Here is an 18,159-nt window from a genome sequence, read left to right as displayed (position 1 = left end):
TGACAAACTTTTAAGGGGTTCACTTGTTGTAGGTGGGCAGGAGAATTTATACTCTGGAAAAGCTCATGCTAAGAGAGATATCTGAAAATGCACAGTAACTACCTGTTCAGTCTTGAGTTCAGTGGGACGTAATATGATTTATGTACACATTTAATTCTTCTGCAGGACAATGACTAAATGTGTGCCCTAGTTTTCAAGTATGCATTGCTAAGTGGTTAAACTCTTGAAATCCTGAGTCATAAAATGGTTGGTTTCGATGATGGTACACAACTGTGGCACTAACTGGGTTGGCACAGTATTTGCCATCCCATAAGAGTCAGTATCAGGTTCTTAAGTATTTATCCTGCCAAAAGCTTTGGAAAAAAATCAGTATTCCCATAAGTCATCACAGTTTTAAGAATCTAGACAAATCTATATTTATATTAGAGCCTGAGCAGATGGGCAGGATACCATGGGCCAGACCCATCGTATCCTGCCTCTGGTTCTGATCCAGGTCAGTCCTTGTGCTGTTTATATGCCTTCTCACTACCGCACCATGGGCTTGCTGCTACTGTGAACTTTGTACCTGCTGCCTCTGTTGCATCCATCCTGAAGGCCCCTACTGTGGTCCATAACAGTGGAAATGGGGTGCCTGGTTATACTCATGTGGCCAGGTGCCCCTTTGCAATGTCAGGCACCATAGCAAAGGCATTTGGGATGAATGTGACAGTGGTGGCAGGTATGCGAGTCTATCTGGTCTGGTGGCTGGTCACCATGGAGTTTCATAGAAACTCTGCAGCAAACAGCCAATCTTTTGGGGCTGGGATAAGTTCAAGGCATCAGGAGTGGCTGATCCCAGCCCTGGGCTAATGACATGACAATGCCAGGCTGGGGATAACATAGGTGTTTTGGCCAGTGTGTACAGGGCCTTAGTTATGGCTTACCGTTCTTCTAATTGATTAAAAACAAAAAAACAAAAATATGATTAATACATTATAATTTTACTTCTGAAAGTAGCTAAAATATAGCAGGTGCAGCCCCAAGTCTTGTTTTGCCTAACACTCCTTTTATTTCTCATTCTCCAAAGCTGACTCACATGTTTTCAAAATCCTTGAAACCTTTTATCTCCTGTATGGAATCCCTTTGCCAGGATTAGAATGTAACACTTTTGCTTGAACTGAATTCCATATTAACTTGGGCGAGAGGGATTCCAAGCAAACACTGTATTGTGTTTTGTTTTATCACAAATGTAGAAAAAATATGACTGTCCTCCTTTTTGCAATATACATTCTTCCACATGTCTCCCCCCAACTCCTGGCCCAAGCCCACCCCTTTTCTATGTGTATGTATTGGATACCTAGCTGGAGATACAGCCACATTCAGTTGACAGTAATAAATTTGTTCTTGATCTTATTGTCATAAGGCTTCATATATGTGGCCCAGGCCATTTTAAGAAGCTAGCTGGTCCTCCAGTGCCTCCTTTTCTCCTCTTTCAGTGTATCTATAGATAAAACAGGCATTTGGGAGTGGCTTGCACTCAACAGCCTTCAAATGTGGGGGAGAAATAGATCATAGTGCCCATTGACGCAAACTGGAAAAAAGCATCCCTACATTCCTGCCTTTAGTGGTTTGACTTTCACTTGCTACCATTTGAGGTTTGTTGCTCTGTGATATCTTGAAATTACAGTGTTTCTAGAAAACAGCTTATTTCAAACCCCATATTGTGGAATGGAACCACACTCCTTGGTAGCTACCTTGCAAATAGATCAGCTTGTTTTGTTCCAGTAGCAGCCTATGAGAGCAGAGGAGCCTAACCTGTTCAGAGTTTGGTAGTTTTTATTGGCTTTTAAATATGTAATAGTTCCACCCTGTACTAACTGGGGAAGATGATACTTATGCTTTCAAATAACTTTGTCATGATAAAATTGTTTTCTTTTCCAATCCTATCCCATCTGACTTTGCCAAACCCAGTTTTCTCTTGCATTTCCCAAGTTTACTCCCATTCATTTTTGCATTTAGAACCGACAAATAGGCAGACCTGTAAAGTGCAGTTGTGTTGTGCATATGTGTGTTGGCATTAGGCCAGGAAGGTAAATTTCCAGTCATGCCAGTAAAATTTTGACCTCTTGGCAACCCTAGAAGTAAATGGATAATGTACTCTCCTTTCAGAGTTCCTTCAAAGGCAGACTAGCCCTGTTAAGAGTTTTGTATGAAGAAATGGCTTGTTCCTGCCCTGCCTTTGCTGCTTCATCCCATACAGGAAAGGAGGAGCGCCAAATGCACACTGAATGGCATTTCCTACATTTTGTGAACTTGGCAGTCCTTAGAACTAACTTGAAAAGGCTCTTTGGTTTTCACTTGTAAATCCATTAACATTTCATGCCATTTATGCATCCTTCATAAGTAAAAGTGAAAATGAGATCAAGGTATTAGATAGAGTAGTTGCATTTAAATTATTCTGGAGTATTAAACCTTCATGAAAGCCTGAATTTTGTCTTTGAGGGCAAGTCCTCATTACTGATCTCTTCTAGTAGGTACAGAAATATTACAGTAAGAGAATTTTTGATAGTGAATAGTCCACATAGTTAAATTACATTTTCAACTTTTGTATGATGTGAATTATTTTTTTGGCTATTATCTGTTATAACTTTTTAAAGCTATCTTGAATCCCAGAGTAGGCAAAAGGTGGAATAGAAAAAAATAATAACAGTAATATGAAACATGAAACTGGAGTTTGTTGTCCTCTTCTTCTTCCTCCCTCTCCCTCAAATTCAGTGAAAGAAGAGAACAAAAGTTTGTTACCGTTAATACTCTTAACAAGTGTATTAGCAGCCATGAACCTGCTTGTGCTTTTAGCTTCGTTTGATTACAGATTGTTGGGTTTTCTTACTGTACAGTCAGTCCTCCATATCCATGGGGTTTTTTATCCACAGATTCAAGCATCCACAGCTCTTTAAAATATACAAATTCCAAAAAGCAAACTTGATTTTGCAATTTTATGTAAGGGACACCATTTTACAATGCCATTGTATATAATGGGATGAGCATCCATAGATTTTGGTATCCACTGTGGGAGGGTTTCTTGGAACCAAACCCCAGTCGATGCCGAGGGACCACTGTATATATCAACCTGGATGATATATTATAGTTTGTAAAAACCTGGTAAATGCTGAACTCTTACAGAAACGTCTGCTGAATATTAGTTGTGGGCTGCTTTAGAAACATAGGCAGCTGAGCTGAGCACTTGGTTGAATATTGCTTTTTCAAATACAGCAATGGAAGAGGATTGGCCATATCCTGCAGTGTGGTTATGGACATGGCATAGTTTCTAGGAGCCAGACCTGTGGTTAGTCTCTGCCATCCAGTCCTGTGGGAAGTATACTGGTCCCACCTAGTGGTGAAGAGCTATTAATAGGTTGCAGCAGCTGAAAAAGAAAGTTGGTGTAAATAAGCTGGAGAGGGAAGGACAGAGGATGCAGGAAATTATTTTAGGCCATCTTGTGAAAAGAAAGATCAGCTGCTTCTGAGCCTTTTTAACTTTGAACAGAGATGAAAAGTGTATAAGCTTAAATGGTCTCCACTTAATCGCATATCATGGTCTTCATGCACCTACATGTGCATTCTGTGCCTGTGCACAGGAACATTTTAGGCATTTCTATAGCTTTAGAACAAATTTTCTTTCCCTTCTCTTGAGCAGTAAAACATGTGCCTTTTATCTAGCTACCCTCAGTTTCAGTTGCCATTGCTTGTTTCACTACCTTCCTGACAGGACCAAATCCAGAACTAACCAAGAATCTGGGTGAAAAGACTCTGTTCTTGGTGCTGGATGTTATGGACCTTAAGGAGAGTTAACAGATATTGAAACACATGCACACATACATGAGGGTACGCTGTTTGAGGGTACACGGGTTTAGGAGAATCAGAGTGCTCACAATGGCGCAAACTCCATATTTGCAAAGATCACTCCAAGAACTGAGGGTACTGTGTCTTTCAGCCACTTTGGTGAATCTCAACCCTCCTGAATGGGTGACAGTCACATGCCTGTGTATATTATTGGGGCTTTGGTAACATCAGAGCAAAGTGTGTGACAACTGAAACACCTATAAAGTTGCTCCCTGAGGAGCTCCCTGCTATCCAGAACATCTTGATCCTTGTTTCCTATGCCAAACTGGACAGCTTCCTGGGCCCTTTAGTAAGGCAGAATTTGAACCATGTAGCAAGTGGGGTAGGAATGGAGCAGGTTGCAGTCTGTCACCTTAAACTTCACCTATCATTTTAAAATTATCTTCTCTGTGTCAGGTCCCAAATCCTCTTTCAAATTTCACTCCTCCCAAAAAATTTTTTAAAGTGCTGAAATAATGTGTTTAAATTTCCCAGTTTAAATGGCCACACACTTTGGTTAGCATAATTTTATTAAATCAAATCTTACCTACACTGCTTGCTTTGATTTAGGGTTCTCTCCCTCTTTCTCTCAAAAATGGCTTCAGAAATCTCCAGTACTGCTTTGTTGTTGATGATGATGTTGTTCTTGTTGTTGTGTGCCTCCAAGTCATTTCCCACTTATGGCAACCCTATGGTTGCCATAACACAGGGTTTTCTTGGTAGGTTCCTTCAGATGGGGTTTGCCATTGCCGTCCTATGAGGCTGAGAGAGTGTGATTTGCCCATGGTTACCCAGTGGGTATTCGTGACCAAGGGGGGGATTCAAACCCTGGTCTCCAGAGTTGTAGTCTCACACTCAAACCACTATATCATGCTGGCCTCCCCAGTGCTGCTTTAGAGTCACTGAAATTAATAGAGATTTTTATTCAAGTAAGCTTTTGGCTAACAGGCTGCTGAGGAAAGGGTGTTAAAGGAGGTGCTGTATGTATTAAAGTTAAGTTTAATTTGGCTGTTATTTGAATTATCTGTGTGCAACCTTAAGTCTCATTATAGGGAGAGAGGTGGATAATTGTAGATAGTGTATTCAGTTTGTGAAATGCTTGAGTCAGTATTTCAAATGCAGCTAGACTGAAGTATAGACGCAGTCATGTACCTTTAAAAAAGTTTCCATCTTTGTCTTGCCCTACATAGATTTGAAAAGGGACGGATCTACACTTTCATTGGGGAAGTGGTTGTTTCTGTAAACCCTTATAAGAACTTGAATATCTACGGGCGTGAAATGATCGAGCAGTACAAGGGGCGAGAGCTGTATGAAAGGCCCCCTCATCTCTTCGCTATTGCGGATGCTGCATACAAAGCCATGAAGAGACGATCAAAAGATACATGCATCGTAATATCAGGTGAGTTGAAAATACCTTCCATTTTCACCTAAGAAACATTCTAAAAATCATTTGAAATTGGAAGAAAAGAAAATGGTTGTTGTTGAGCATCTAGTGATGGGCTAAAGTACAGAACAGTGAATTACATATCACAACTAGAGTGTTTCTTTTTCAATCCACCTCCAAGTCTGAACAAAAAGATAACAGCCAACCAGCCCAACACTGACTACACCAGAGGTGGATGATTGTCAAAAACTAGGTCCCCACAGGAGATGTTAAAGGCCACAACCCTTCAAAAGTAAATCTGTTCCCATCCCCACTGCTCCCAATTCCTGGCTGTTTTAAACCCAAGAGAGGCCATTTTTACAAGTCTGGTACGCTTCTTGTTTTAAAAATGCCTCTCCCAGAGAGAGCTGAAAACACAGTGAAAATGCTCCCCATGCTCTCTAGAATGTGGAACTTAGTGTGTTTTTTAAATTGATCCCTGTGGGGCCTTGAAGGACTACAAAAATGACCCTGAGGGTCACTTGCAGCACGCAACCTGTACTTAATGCCCACTTCTGGTTTCTGTTGAGTGGCAGAAATTTTCTAGACTCAGGCAGAGGGTTTTCCCTGTTCTGCCAGCTGATGCTCTTCAACTGGGAGAGCTGAGGATGTGGGTCTGTGTGTTAACATTATGCTTGCTTTTTTAAAAAAATTAAAAAGAGTAACTACAAGGGACTCAAATTGTTTAAGATGCTGTATGCAAATGATACTGCATGAAATGATATGAAAATGATATGGTGTGTGATGTGTGCACCCTGTTTACAGCTGTTACAGCATGCTGGTTTATGTTTTGCTTGTGATGCCTTTCTGCTATCTGGGCCCACAGGTGAGAGTGGAGCAGGCAAGACAGAAGCAAGCAAATACATCATGCAATACATAGCTGCCATTACTAATCCAAGTCAAAGAGCTGAGGTTGAAAGGTAAGGCATCCATGGCCTTGGAGGAAAAGGAACAAACATAAAACAATTTTGAAATATTGCATGACACATGGACTGTTCTTGAATAACAGCTGGAAGGTTAAGCAATAGGTTGCTGCTGCCAGATGGATCATTGTTGTCCCTTCCTGGTGTATTGGTTTCTGAGCATAGTTCAGCTGTAATTGTTTGAAAGTTTTAGGTTAACCGAAGCTCAGTGTGCCTCATGCTGAGCCAGGATCCTAGGTCCGGCATGGTGCTTCTTGTATGAGCAGAGCCTGCTAAATCCTGTAGCAATTCTGCCATTTGCTTATAAAACATTTTGTTATGCAAGCTTAGGAATACATAATGTCTAGACCCGGTTTCCTGTTCTTTTGCTTTTTATACATGTCTGCTCTTTAAAGGGTGAAGAACATGCTTCTGAAATCCAACTGCGTTCTAGAGGCCTTTGGGAATGCCAAAACTAACCGCAATGACAACTCCAGCCGATTTGGAAAATATATGGATATCAACTTTGATTTTAAAGGAGACCCAATAGGTGGGCACATCAATAATTACTTGCTGGAAAAGGTAAGATGGTCTTGCAATGTAAATTCCTTTGGTCTTTCATGGGTAAAGACTAGTTTTACAAACAGTGAGAAGTTAACTATATATTATATGCATCTGGAGTTGTGGTAGAAAACTGAAGAGAACTCCTGTGTGTGATAAGAACATGCTTTTTTCTTAGAGGCCATCTTTCCCCACCCACCTCCCAAAATTGATTTTAACTTATCAGGTTTCCACTGGATAAAATCACAGCAGATACCATGGTTTTAAAATAGAATATTTTGTGACAGTGAGTAAGAGATGATGAGGCTGCTTTTCTCTGCATGACCATAAGTGACAGCATCAGTTGTGTTTGTATGTGTGTGTTGTTTTAAAGCATATGCATTTGTTGCTGTGAGTTCTCTATGCAGAATACATATATTTCTTTATCATACTTCACCAGGATCTTAAATACTAATGCTGCTCTAGTCATAGTGACAGAAAATGGACAAATGCAAAAAACTGACACTGGTTTCCCACAACTTAAAAAACTTAAGCTATGCAAAAATCTCAGTAGTTTTTAGGTTTGGTGAACATGTCATATCTTTAAAGATCATCCTTTTGGTTGGAACAGAATCTGTATACCCAAGAAGAACTCTGAAATCCTGGATCACCCAAATGCTAATATACTTCCAATTTGGTAGTGCCTCACCTGCTTTTGTTAGTCTTTTTGTTGTTCTAAATTGCCTGGTAATTTGGGGGCAAGCCCATTTGGCGCCCCATCCCACTTTACCATAGTACGTTATGTGGCTCTATTCATAAACAGCTGCTGTTCTGACCTGTAATTACAAAGTGTTATCACAGCTTAGGTTCCTTGTACCAGACAGTTTGTGAAATTATGGTACTGAATACTCTGCTGAAATATGGACAAATAGACCTCAACGCACTGATGAAGCCAGACTGCTTTGGTCTGGATAGTATTAATGAATGGCATCTTGTAATTGGACTTAATATTTGTTTGAACAGAGGGGTTTAAATATCCTATGACACCTGATCACTTCTGATCCTGGAAGCTAAGCAGGGTGAACTCTAGTTAGTACTAGGATTGGAGACTGCCAACAAATACCAGGTGCTATAGGCTATATTTCCATGGAAGGAACTGGCAATACCACCTGTGAGTATTATTTGCCTAAGAAACGCCACATAATTCATGGGGTTGCCATAAGTTGACAGGTGACTTGGAGGTACACACACACACACACACACACACACAGAGTCCTCCAGAGCAATGAATTTGCTGATGGAAATCTCTGCCACAAAAGAGGGAAAAAAGATTGAACTTCCCTTTAACCTTCCATCTTTTAAAATACAGTATTTGTTATTAAGACTTTAATATAATATTTATATTAATGCAAAGTAAGGTTGAGGAACCTTTGGCCCTCCTGATGTTTTGGATTGGAATTTCCACTAGCTAGCTAGCTAGGCTGCAGTCTAAAATATCCAAAGAACCAAATGTTCCCCACCTGGAAGTAAAGCATTTTCTACTCTGGAGTTCTGTCCTGAGCCCTCCAAAATCTTGGTTAGATGTTGCTAAGAATATCTGTGTAGCAAGATATGAGAAATGTCTAGTAAAAAAGACATTTGGTAAGATTTTTCATCTTCCCATTCCCAACTTTACTTGTCTCTCCAGTCACGGGTAATTGTACAGCAGCCAGGAGAGCGGAGTTTTCATTCCTTCTACCAGGTGAGTGGTTCTTTGTTTAGTATTGCAACTGTGAGGCTCGCTTATTATTGTCTGTGAAGTCAGAGGAAAGTTGCCCTGGTTGCTATTTGCAGTGCTCCTCCTTGCATGTCTTAATCATTCTGAGATCATGTGTCTTTCTTTGTTTCCTAATTCGTGTAGAGTATGCTTTTCTTGTTTAAGATGTAAAATTTATTTATACTAATCATGCTTCTGGGAAGCATAAGGGAAGCTTACAGATCCAGGCAGGCTGGCTGCATTGAGACAGAATGCTAGTTATTTTCATTTATTTTGTTTTTGTTTTGTTCTGTTCTGTTTTGTTTTTGGTGGAGGGGTGGTCATGCTGGTTTTAACATACAGATGGAAATAATTTCTCTCTGCTTCATGGTTTCAGTGCCTGTAAGCAATTATGGTAACTAGATGCCTGTCCTAGACTTCAATGAAGCAGAAGTAGCCCTTTAGGGTAGTCCCTTTCAAAATGACAATATGTATAACAAGGTCCAGTTGGAAAGTGTTTCTGTGATGTCCCCTGTTTCAGCTTCCTGCCCTTGCTAAAGCATCTCTATCCAAACTTATTGATGAAGTAGGCATACTTTACTGCAGCCTGGCTCGTTGATTTAATGAGTATCTCTTCATCTTTTTGACTTCTGTTCAAAATATTTAAAAACTGTAAGGAATGTGGGAGCATTGAATATCATTGTTTCCTTTCCACATTTAAGGAAGTGTTAAAACAAATAAGAGGAAACAAGTAAACTTTAACACTTACTTGACCTTGAGATGACTATCTGTTGTGACACAAGAGAAATATTCGTAACTTCAAAAATGATAATGAGTTCTTAAATGTGAATCAAAAACTAAGCCATGGACTGAAGGCAAATATTGAGCGAGAAGACCATCTCACTCAAAATTCCATCTTTGATCATGGGAGGCCAGAGCAGAGAGGAAACGCTGAAGTTTTCTTGTGGGAAATTCCAGGTGGAAGATACTAAAGACTGAGGAAATAATAGTACTTTCATCTTCCCTCACTTTCTCCTCTTTTTACTACTGGCAGAGACTGTCTTCTCATGACAATATTTAAAAATTAAGCATTTTATAAATGCAGATCAAAAGTGGTGCTGATTTATTTGGATAACTGATTGTCTTACTTCTACAGCTACTCCAAGGAGGTTCTGAGCAGCTTCTACGTTCTTTACATTTACAGAAGGATTTATCTTCATATAGCTACATTGGTGCTGGTGGACAACTAAAGGTGAGGGTGATCTGAAGAAGTCTTTGTTTCTTTTGATACTCTTCACCTATGACAAGACTGGTTGTATCATGCTAGTCTATGTGGTTAGGGGTTGAGCAGCACTTATGTACTAATGCCATCTTAGTGTTTCTGATGGATGAAGGTCATTACCATTCCTTTTGGATCCACCTTTAAAAAGGACCGCTTATAAAAGCGTGCAACATAGTTTATGAAGTACTTGCAGTGGTACATATTGATCAAGTGGTAATAGCTCTCAATTGATCTTACTTATATTTATCTTCATATAGCTACATTAAGGGATGCTCAACCTATGCCAGTTTGGGTCGGAATGTATTTTAAAGAAATACCGCATATTTAAATGCATAGGACAGTGATTTTTTTTCAAATAAAATATTGTGCAGCATCTGCAGAATTTCTTTTGCTGGTAGATTCTCCTAATTCACTAAATACAAAAATGCCTTTCTTGTTTCTCCTTGTATTGCACCATAGCTGCCAGTGTTTAACATGCAGTGTTATTTATTCTCTGGTGACCCATTTACCAATGCTGTTTCCTTTTTCAGTGTTCCATCCATGATAGTGCTGATTTCAAAGCTGTTTCTGATGCCATGAAAATAATTGGCTTTGAACCAGACGAGGTTCAGACAGTTTACAAAATTCTTGCTGCCATTCTTCATTTGGTAAGAGAGAAGACACCATGTATATAGAACAGGGTTTATGTGCTGTTTGACTTGGGGAGGAATGTGGCAGATATGTCTTCATGCTGATCTGAGGGATGACCAGAAATAAGAACGAGATCTTCGAGAGACATAGTGACAAAGCTGCAGGCATGGAAAAGGAGATGACTAGTTTCTACACAAAGGCATCATGTCTCTTGCTCTTTGTATTAGGCCCAGTGTAAAGTTGCCAGGTGAAAAAGAGGACAGGGCTAATAGTTGTGTGGAAGAGATAATTTCAGCAGGTGGAGCTTGTGTGACAAGCAGTGCTTACTGAAACTCACTTATACACAACTGTTTAAGGCCGAATGAGTCTCGAAGAGAAACGAAAATGCAGAAAGAACCGCAACCTGGAAACATCACCCAAGGAGACTTTCCGCTGTGCTTTCTGCAACCGGACCTGTTTATCCCGGATTGGCCTTTTTAGTCTTCAGCCCACTTGTACAAAGCGCAGGATGAGTCCTTCTTGAATCTTCGTTCGCGAAGCAAAGCCAGAGAGAAGGCACAGGAACCCTGATCTATTTTTTAAACCTGACAACCCTAGACAGATGGAGCATATTATTATATGTGTGAGAGAGACAGATAGACAGACTGCTTCTAATGTTCTCCTGCCCAACTCTCCCTATTGAATATAAATGAGGAAGGTTGTTGAATGCCTCCAAAACTGAGCACATGCGTCATTAGGATTTGCTTGTAATAATCTTAATAATAATAATAATAATAATTTGTTTTATTTATATACCGCTATTCCAAAGATCATAGCGGTGAACAGCAAGTAAGCTAATTAGCAAGTAAGCTAATTTGCCCCCAACAGTCTGGATACTCATTTTAGCGACCTCGGAAGGATGCAAGCCTGGGTCGAGCTTGGGCCCTTTTGCTGGTCTTGAACTCGCAACTTTGTGGTTTCGAGTAAATGGCTGCAGTACAGGCATTTAACCACTGCGCCACCAGGGCTCAGAATCCCTTCCTTAAGGTAGGAATAGGATACTCTGGGCTAATGCACACTGTTAACCTAATACTCCCAATAGATTAGCTCACATTCAAGTCTCAATTCAGACAAGAGTACTTTTGTTTTGAAACAGAATTCCAGAAGATCTAAGTCTAGCTCTGTTTTTCATGTAGTGTTGAGATTCTCCTAACCTGTGGGAACTCATCTTCCCTGTTTGTTCCTTCTCGGCACCTAGCCGCTATAAATTTGACTTCCTGGCTTATATTTCCTAGGTGCTGTAGTCCTAGACTTTATCAAATGGGGTGGTAGTTTTAAGACTCTGTCTCAAAGGAGTAATGTGCATTTTTGTGTGTGAGAGAATAGGGGAATTTGAACCTGATGCTTTTCAGCAGTTAGGGACCACCTTCCGGTCAAGGACTTTCATGAAGCTGCTTCCATAATACTGCAGTTGATAATCCTGTAGGGAATCCCTTGTGTTTGATGGAGGCAGTGCAGAATGGCAAACTTCATTTAGAAGGTATTAATAAGATATTAATCCAAGCCAGCATGAAATGAAATGAAATTCTTTATTATGGTCAAAGACCAGCATGTACTATTGCAATTCCCAGTCAGCCTAAACAGTGTCAAGCTACAGAGAACTGGCCTTCTGCAAAAAAAAGATGTATGCATAGCAAATCATTCCAGATACCTTCAGCAATGTGAATATGCATATTCTTCTAGCCCAAGGAAGTGAGAACAGCACAAATATCAAAGATGTCTAGCCTTACTCCCCCCCCCCCCTTGGATTAATTCAGAACACTTGCCAAAAGGAAGTTGTGGAAGAAACAAGAAATTATTGGGACGGGCTACATCTCTATGTTGGCAGTGGAGAGAATTTAGTTTATTTCAAATTTATTAATATGTCACATAATTTAAAATTCTAAAAAGAACTATCGGATTCCATACCACTGAGGAAAAAGAAATAAACAAACAAAAAATACAATAAGGCCCTCTCACAGAGTAAAGTGGTCAGATAATGACAAAAGTTTAAAAGAGGTTATTAAAGAATTAGGTTTTGGACTGCAGCTCCCATCAGCCATCACAAGCGTAGGCAGTGGTGAGGGGAGTTGCAGTCAACATCACTTGGAAGATCACCGTTGCCTGTCCCTACATTAACTGGAGGCAATTTAAATGGCACATGTTAGAAATGGCGCCATGGGCAATGAATATTGGGTGTCTTCCTAGACTCAAATCTTTCTTATTTAGGTGTTACTGACATACAGTATACTAAACTGAAGTCTATCTCCTAGTACATTTTGGCAAAGTTGGAAATGGATTATCACTTGTTTCAGTTTGGATTGTATCAAGAAATTGCATCTACTCAAAAATTTTGGCAATGTCTTAATTGTGTTTCCATTAGTTTAGGTGGCAGAATGAACAAACCCCTCACTTTCCAATTTTTATGCAGGGCAATTTGAAGTTTTCTGTGGATGGAGAGACACCAGTGATTGAAAACAGCAAACTAGTCTCTGTCATTGCAGACCTCCTGTCAACCAAGGCTGACATGGTGGAGAAGGCCCTGCTTTTTCGAACAGTTGCTACTGGCCGGGATGTTATTGATAAGCAGCACACAGAACAGGAGGCTACCTATGGCAGAGATGCATTTGCAAAGGTGAATGAATGTAGTCTGTCTTACCTATTTTAAGCTGTGTCTTCTTCTTATAGATGTTGTTTGCTTCTCTGCCCCCCATTTTTCCTCTTTACTCACATTGTTTTCTACTTGTCACAAATGTTCAAGACCAATGGCTGTTTGGAAGTTGGCTCTGAGATGTTCTGTGCCTTGCAGGGTGAGGAGACAAATGAGGTCGTAGGAGGTGATTAAGATTCCAGAACCCTTTGGCTGATATAATTTATATAGGTTGAGAAGAGCCACTAAGGGAAACAGCTGATTCTTTCTTGATTTGAAGGGATGGCACACAAACATGCACACTTGTAGGTTCATTTCAGTGAAAAACACTAGGGGTGCTGCAGAAGTGAAATACTTAAATTTACATTACAGGAAAGAATTTGAGAATTAATATGCCTGATATGCTAATTGTTTTGAAAATTGCAGTAGCACACTAGTTAACAGCTTGTTTGCTTAAACCTTATTGGAATTTCAGTCTAGCTGTAACTAGGTTAGATCTTGGAATAACATAAGTATGCTGATTACCTGAGCTGTGAGAAAGAGAGCAAAATGACCCTTGATATTCTTTGGTTTGAAGGCAATATATGAGCGCCTTTTCTGTTGGATTGTGATGCACATCAATGACGTAATTGCAGTGAAGGACTACAACACCACAGTTCATGGGAAGAACACAGTAATTGGGGTACTGGATATCTATGGCTTTGAGATCTTTGATAATAACAGGTAAGTTGTCTTGACAAGGCTGAGCACGAAATTTAAATTGTTTGTAGTTTAGGAACTGCACATTTCATGAAAAAAATCTTCCTTTTTTATAGCTTTGAACAATTTTGTATTAATTACTGTAACGAAAAGCTTCAGCAGCTCTTCATCCAGCTTGTTTTAAAGCAAGAGCAGGAAGAATACCAGCGTGAGGGGATTCCCTGGAAGCATGTAAGTAGATATACAGAGTATGTCAAATGTCTATCTACATTCAAAGGAGTAAGTGATTCTACATCTGTGAATAGCTATGTTGGTTATTTATATTAAACTCAGAAGAGACAGTAATGTACAGTACCCTGGAGAAATATTCACACACAACTCATTGACTTTTCCACATTTTGTTGTGGTACAACCTGGAATTGAGATGGATTTAGAGTTTTTACCACTTGATCTACACAAGATACCCAACACTGAAGGTGCAAAATAGTTCTAGTAGGCCACAAAATTAAGTAAACAAAACAAATCTGCATGTGTTGTTTGTGTATGTATTAACCCCTTTTCTGTGACATAGCTAAATAAGCTCTGGTGCACCCCACTGCCTCCAGAGGTTAAATAAATAGTTGAATGGAGTCTGCCTGTCAGCAATGTTACATGATCTCAGAGTAAATACACCTCTTTGTGGAAGGCCCTAGAGTTGTTCGAAGGCATATCTAAACAAAAGCCTTATGAAGATGCAAGGAGGTATCCAAAAAAGTCTGGGATAAAGATGTGGAGAAGCACCAAACAGGGTTTGGTTCTTTAAAAAAAACTGTGAACATCCCCTAGGACGCTCTTAATCTGTTATTACAAAATGGAAAATAATATCATTCAACCATGACTCTGCCTAGAGAGGTCTATCCAGCAAAGTGCAGTGACAAGATAATGAGGGGCATTAGTCAGAGAAGCAACCACAAGGCCATAGTAACTTTGAAGGAGTTGGAAAGATATGCAACTGAGATGGGAGATACTGTCCATGGGATAGCCATCACCAAATTCTCTGATTTTTATGGGAAAGTGGTGGAAAGAAAACCATTGCTGGGAAAAAGAGTTAAAAAGTCTGTTTGGATTTGCCAAAAGATGTTTGGGAGACAAAGTATTCTGTGGTCTGATATGATCAAAATTAAAATCTTTAGCCTGGTTACAAAATACAGTATGTGACAACACAAAGCTGACAGTGCTCATTGTCCTGAGTACACCTTTGCTGTGGTGAAACATAGTGATGGCAGTATCAGGTTGTGAGGATGCTTTTCCTCAGCAGGGGCTGGGAAACTGGTCAAGACTGAGGACAAGGTAGATGGAACCAAATACAGGACAATCCTAGAGGAAAATCTGTTTCAATTTGCAAGGAATCTGCAAGTGGCTCACGTTGCAGCAGGATAGTGACCATAAACACACAGCCAAAGTAACACTGGAGTGGTTTAAAAGCAAGACCAGAATGTCTTAAAATGATGTAGTCAAAACCCAGATCACTACAGTTTTAGTCTGCCCTTTCGAAACTGTGCTATAAAGGGTTGAAAAAGTCTGTGTGAAATATGTGTATTGAACTTGAAACATATATATTGCCAATGAGCACAAAGTAGAGAGTGAAAGTACTTTAATGTAAAGGTGGATCTGAAGAATGGTTAAACTGATGCTTACTCTTCCAATTATTATTATCAGTTCCCAGAATAGAGTGTATGTACATGTGTGCTGTTCAGGTCCTTGAGGAGGCAAGTGAGTGACGGTTTATGAAACCCTTGAGATGGGGATTGTGAGAAAGAGCTTATCTTCTCTTTCGCACTTAGTTGTAGCGGTCTTGCCAAAATTACTGCTCAAATGTTTTGTAGATTGACTACTTCAACAATCAGATCATTGTCGATCTTGTGGAGCAGCAGCATAAAGGTATCATTGCCAATCTGGATGACGCCTGCATGAATGTTGGAAAAGTCACTGATGAGATGTTCCTGGAGGCCCTTAATAACAAACTGGGCAAACATGCCCACTTCTCCAGCAGAAAGGTACAAAAAGCATTTTCTATACTGACATTGTCAACTATTGTGACACTTGACTATATCAAAAAAGATCTGTTTGGATTGGGAGTGGGGATCATATGGCTGATTTGTGATTCCTAGCATTCCTCAACATAGGGTGTGCTAGGATTCCTGAAAGTTGTAGTTTGACTGCATGTAGAAAGCTCCATGATTTCCACCCTAGTTCAAATAGTTTATTGGGGGGGGGGGGGGGGGGGAAGACAACTCTATAACAAAAATAGCTCTTCCATATGCACCAAAAATCAACTAGGTACAAGTTGCCCTGATTACAGTATGTTCATCATGAGGAAGACAGTAGGGAACTCCAGTGTTTGTGACCTCCTGGTTTACTTGCTTCTTTGAAGCATTTTTACATCACTCTCAAAACTATTCAGTGGTGAGAAATAAGACTATTTCTCTATGCAGGCATATATACTTATAAAAAAGAATAATTTAGTTGGTGGGCCGGGGGGGGGGGGGGGGAGGGAAGCAAGCTCATGCACTAGAATCTTAGCTATGAAGATCAGCAGATCATGGAGGTAGACCTAAGCATATGGAAGAGCCATTGCTACCTCTCCTCCTGATTACCTTGATAGCAGAAAGGGAGTGGGCTTTTGTCCTAAGGCACAAAAACACACTATACATCTCACTTAAGTCACATTCATTGAGATTTCTGGTGATATTGCCTATGTGCCTTCAAGTTGGTTTGCAGCTCTTATTTCTAGAGCCCTTACCTTTTGGATGCATGGGTCCTTAGAATATAGAGTCATGTTTGTATCATGCAGCAACAAAATTAAAATACTTGCAGTTTAGATAAGTGACCCACCTTTAAAGCTGTTCACTTTTAACTGTTGACACTTTCTTTACCTGTGTTACTTAAGGCATTTGGAGAGAACTGAAAACATGGGAATAGATGCAAGATGGGGGAGTGCATTTGCAAATGTGAAGGTTGTTGGCATCAGAGACTAGCTGGCATTGGTGAAGGCAGTTGCGGAGATGTGGATTAAGAATCAGCAAAGGCAAACACCCTCTAAACAAATCTGGCCAAGAAAACCCCATTAGGGTCACAGTAAACTGTAAATGATTTGAAGGAACACAACAACAACAACAACAACAATGGGTGCTTTCTTCTATACAGGGCAGGATTAAGGGAACAAATGTGGAGATTATTGCTGAAACAAATGGGAATGTGGTGGTAACTCATCACAAACCACCTTTAAAAAATAAGACAATTGAGGATGGAGCAAGCTTGTTTTCTGCTGCTCCAGAGAATAGGACATGGAACAATGGATGCAAACTACAGGAAAGGAGATTCCACCTAAACATTAGGAGGAACTGCCTGACAGTAAGAGCTGTTTCACAGTGGAAACAAACTCCCTCCAAGTGTGGTGGAGTCTCCTCCTTTGGAGGTCTTTAAGCAGAGGCTGGATGGACATCTGTCAGGAGTGCTTTGACTGTGAGTTCCTGCATGGCAGGGGTTTGGACTGGACAGCCCTTGTGGTCTCTTCCAACTCTACTATTCTATGAACAAGAACAACAACAACTTAAAATGTTTTGGAGTGTGCTCTAGGATGCATTGTAATAGACTTGTAGTTTTTGCTTTGGAAATGTCCACTTTGCTCCAATGTCCAGCAGAGGGAGCTGTAACCTTTTCAGTTTTATGGGGAGAAAATATCCAGGAGCATGAATTTGACTAGACAATTGTGATGTCACTTACAACCAATAGCGGTCCAGTTTAAGTTCATGTGACATTTCCTAAGCAGCTAATTTTTTGCATGGCAGCAAATAGAATCGCATTAATGTTTGATTACAATTAAAGGACCTCAAAAATCATTGGTGGGCAGTACCTTTAATAAGACAAAGCAAGATGTCAAAAAATAAATAAATGAATGTGCTTTCAGGTGTCCAGAACTGTTCATAAGGTTGTATGTTAAAATGAGAGGGGAGGGAAATGGAGAGAGAAAACTAGCTTGATGCTGAAGCCACGGAGTCTGTATTTAGTCACAGTGTAGGAGGAGATTGCAGACTTAATTAGATTAACTTCTGCTAGGTGCTGTGCAGATTTCATTTTGCATCTTAGGATGCAGGGACAAAGCAGATTTCAAAATACAAATCTCCTGCTTCTCAAAATACAAAATCCAGCCGTTAATGGGATCTGTCTCCAACCGTAACTGAAATTCATACATTAGATGGTTTTTATTCCGAATAAATACAAAGAGATATCATTTTTAAAAACTGTACCCAGAACCCCCCAAGCTCTTTGTCTGTGTTTGCTAGGAGATAGCAAAGCAAAGTAATAGCTTACTCACTGCAACAGTCTGGAGAATTTTAAGCCCACACAGCAATCTTTCAATTTTTCAGTGTTTTAATT

The 18,159-nt window shown here is 40.0% G+C and overlaps 1 protein-coding gene across 2 annotated transcripts in view; it reads left to right on the top strand.

Moving 5' to 3' along the window:
* MYO1D (myosin ID) overlaps positions 1-18,159 on the top strand; it is a 172,988-nt gene that overhangs the window by 26,615 nt on the left and 128,214 nt on the right. Inside the window, exons 2-12 of one of the 2 annotated variants that reach the window (XM_042476430.1) lie at positions 5,052-5,260; positions 6,111-6,204; positions 6,603-6,768; positions 8,414-8,467; positions 9,618-9,713; positions 10,274-10,390; positions 12,823-13,026; positions 13,619-13,764; positions 13,857-13,971; positions 15,606-15,776; positions 16,670-16,816. In XM_042476430.1, coding sequence (XP_042332364.1) covers positions 5,052-5,260; positions 6,111-6,204; positions 6,603-6,768; positions 8,414-8,467; positions 9,618-9,713; positions 10,274-10,390; positions 12,823-13,026; positions 13,619-13,764; positions 13,857-13,971; positions 15,606-15,776; positions 16,670-16,687 — 1,390 coding nt within the window. In that variant the 3' untranslated portion in view covers positions 16,688-16,816. Of the gene's footprint in view, positions 1-5,051; positions 5,261-6,110; positions 6,205-6,602; positions 6,769-8,413; positions 8,468-9,617; positions 9,714-10,273; positions 10,391-12,822; positions 13,027-13,618; positions 13,765-13,856; positions 13,972-15,605; positions 15,777-16,669; positions 16,817-18,159 lie in introns of those variants that run through there. The other variant, XM_042476429.1, reaches the window with a different exon arrangement.

Source organism: Sceloporus undulatus, chromosome 6 (genome assembly GCF_019175285.1).
Source record: "Sceloporus undulatus isolate JIND9_A2432 ecotype Alabama chromosome 6, SceUnd_v1.1, whole genome shotgun sequence".
Classification (NCBI taxonomy): domain Eukaryota; kingdom Metazoa; phylum Chordata; class Lepidosauria; order Squamata; family Phrynosomatidae; genus Sceloporus; species Sceloporus undulatus.
Note: the sequence above shows the minus strand (reverse complement) of the source record. Positions and strands in the feature narration are given on the sequence as shown.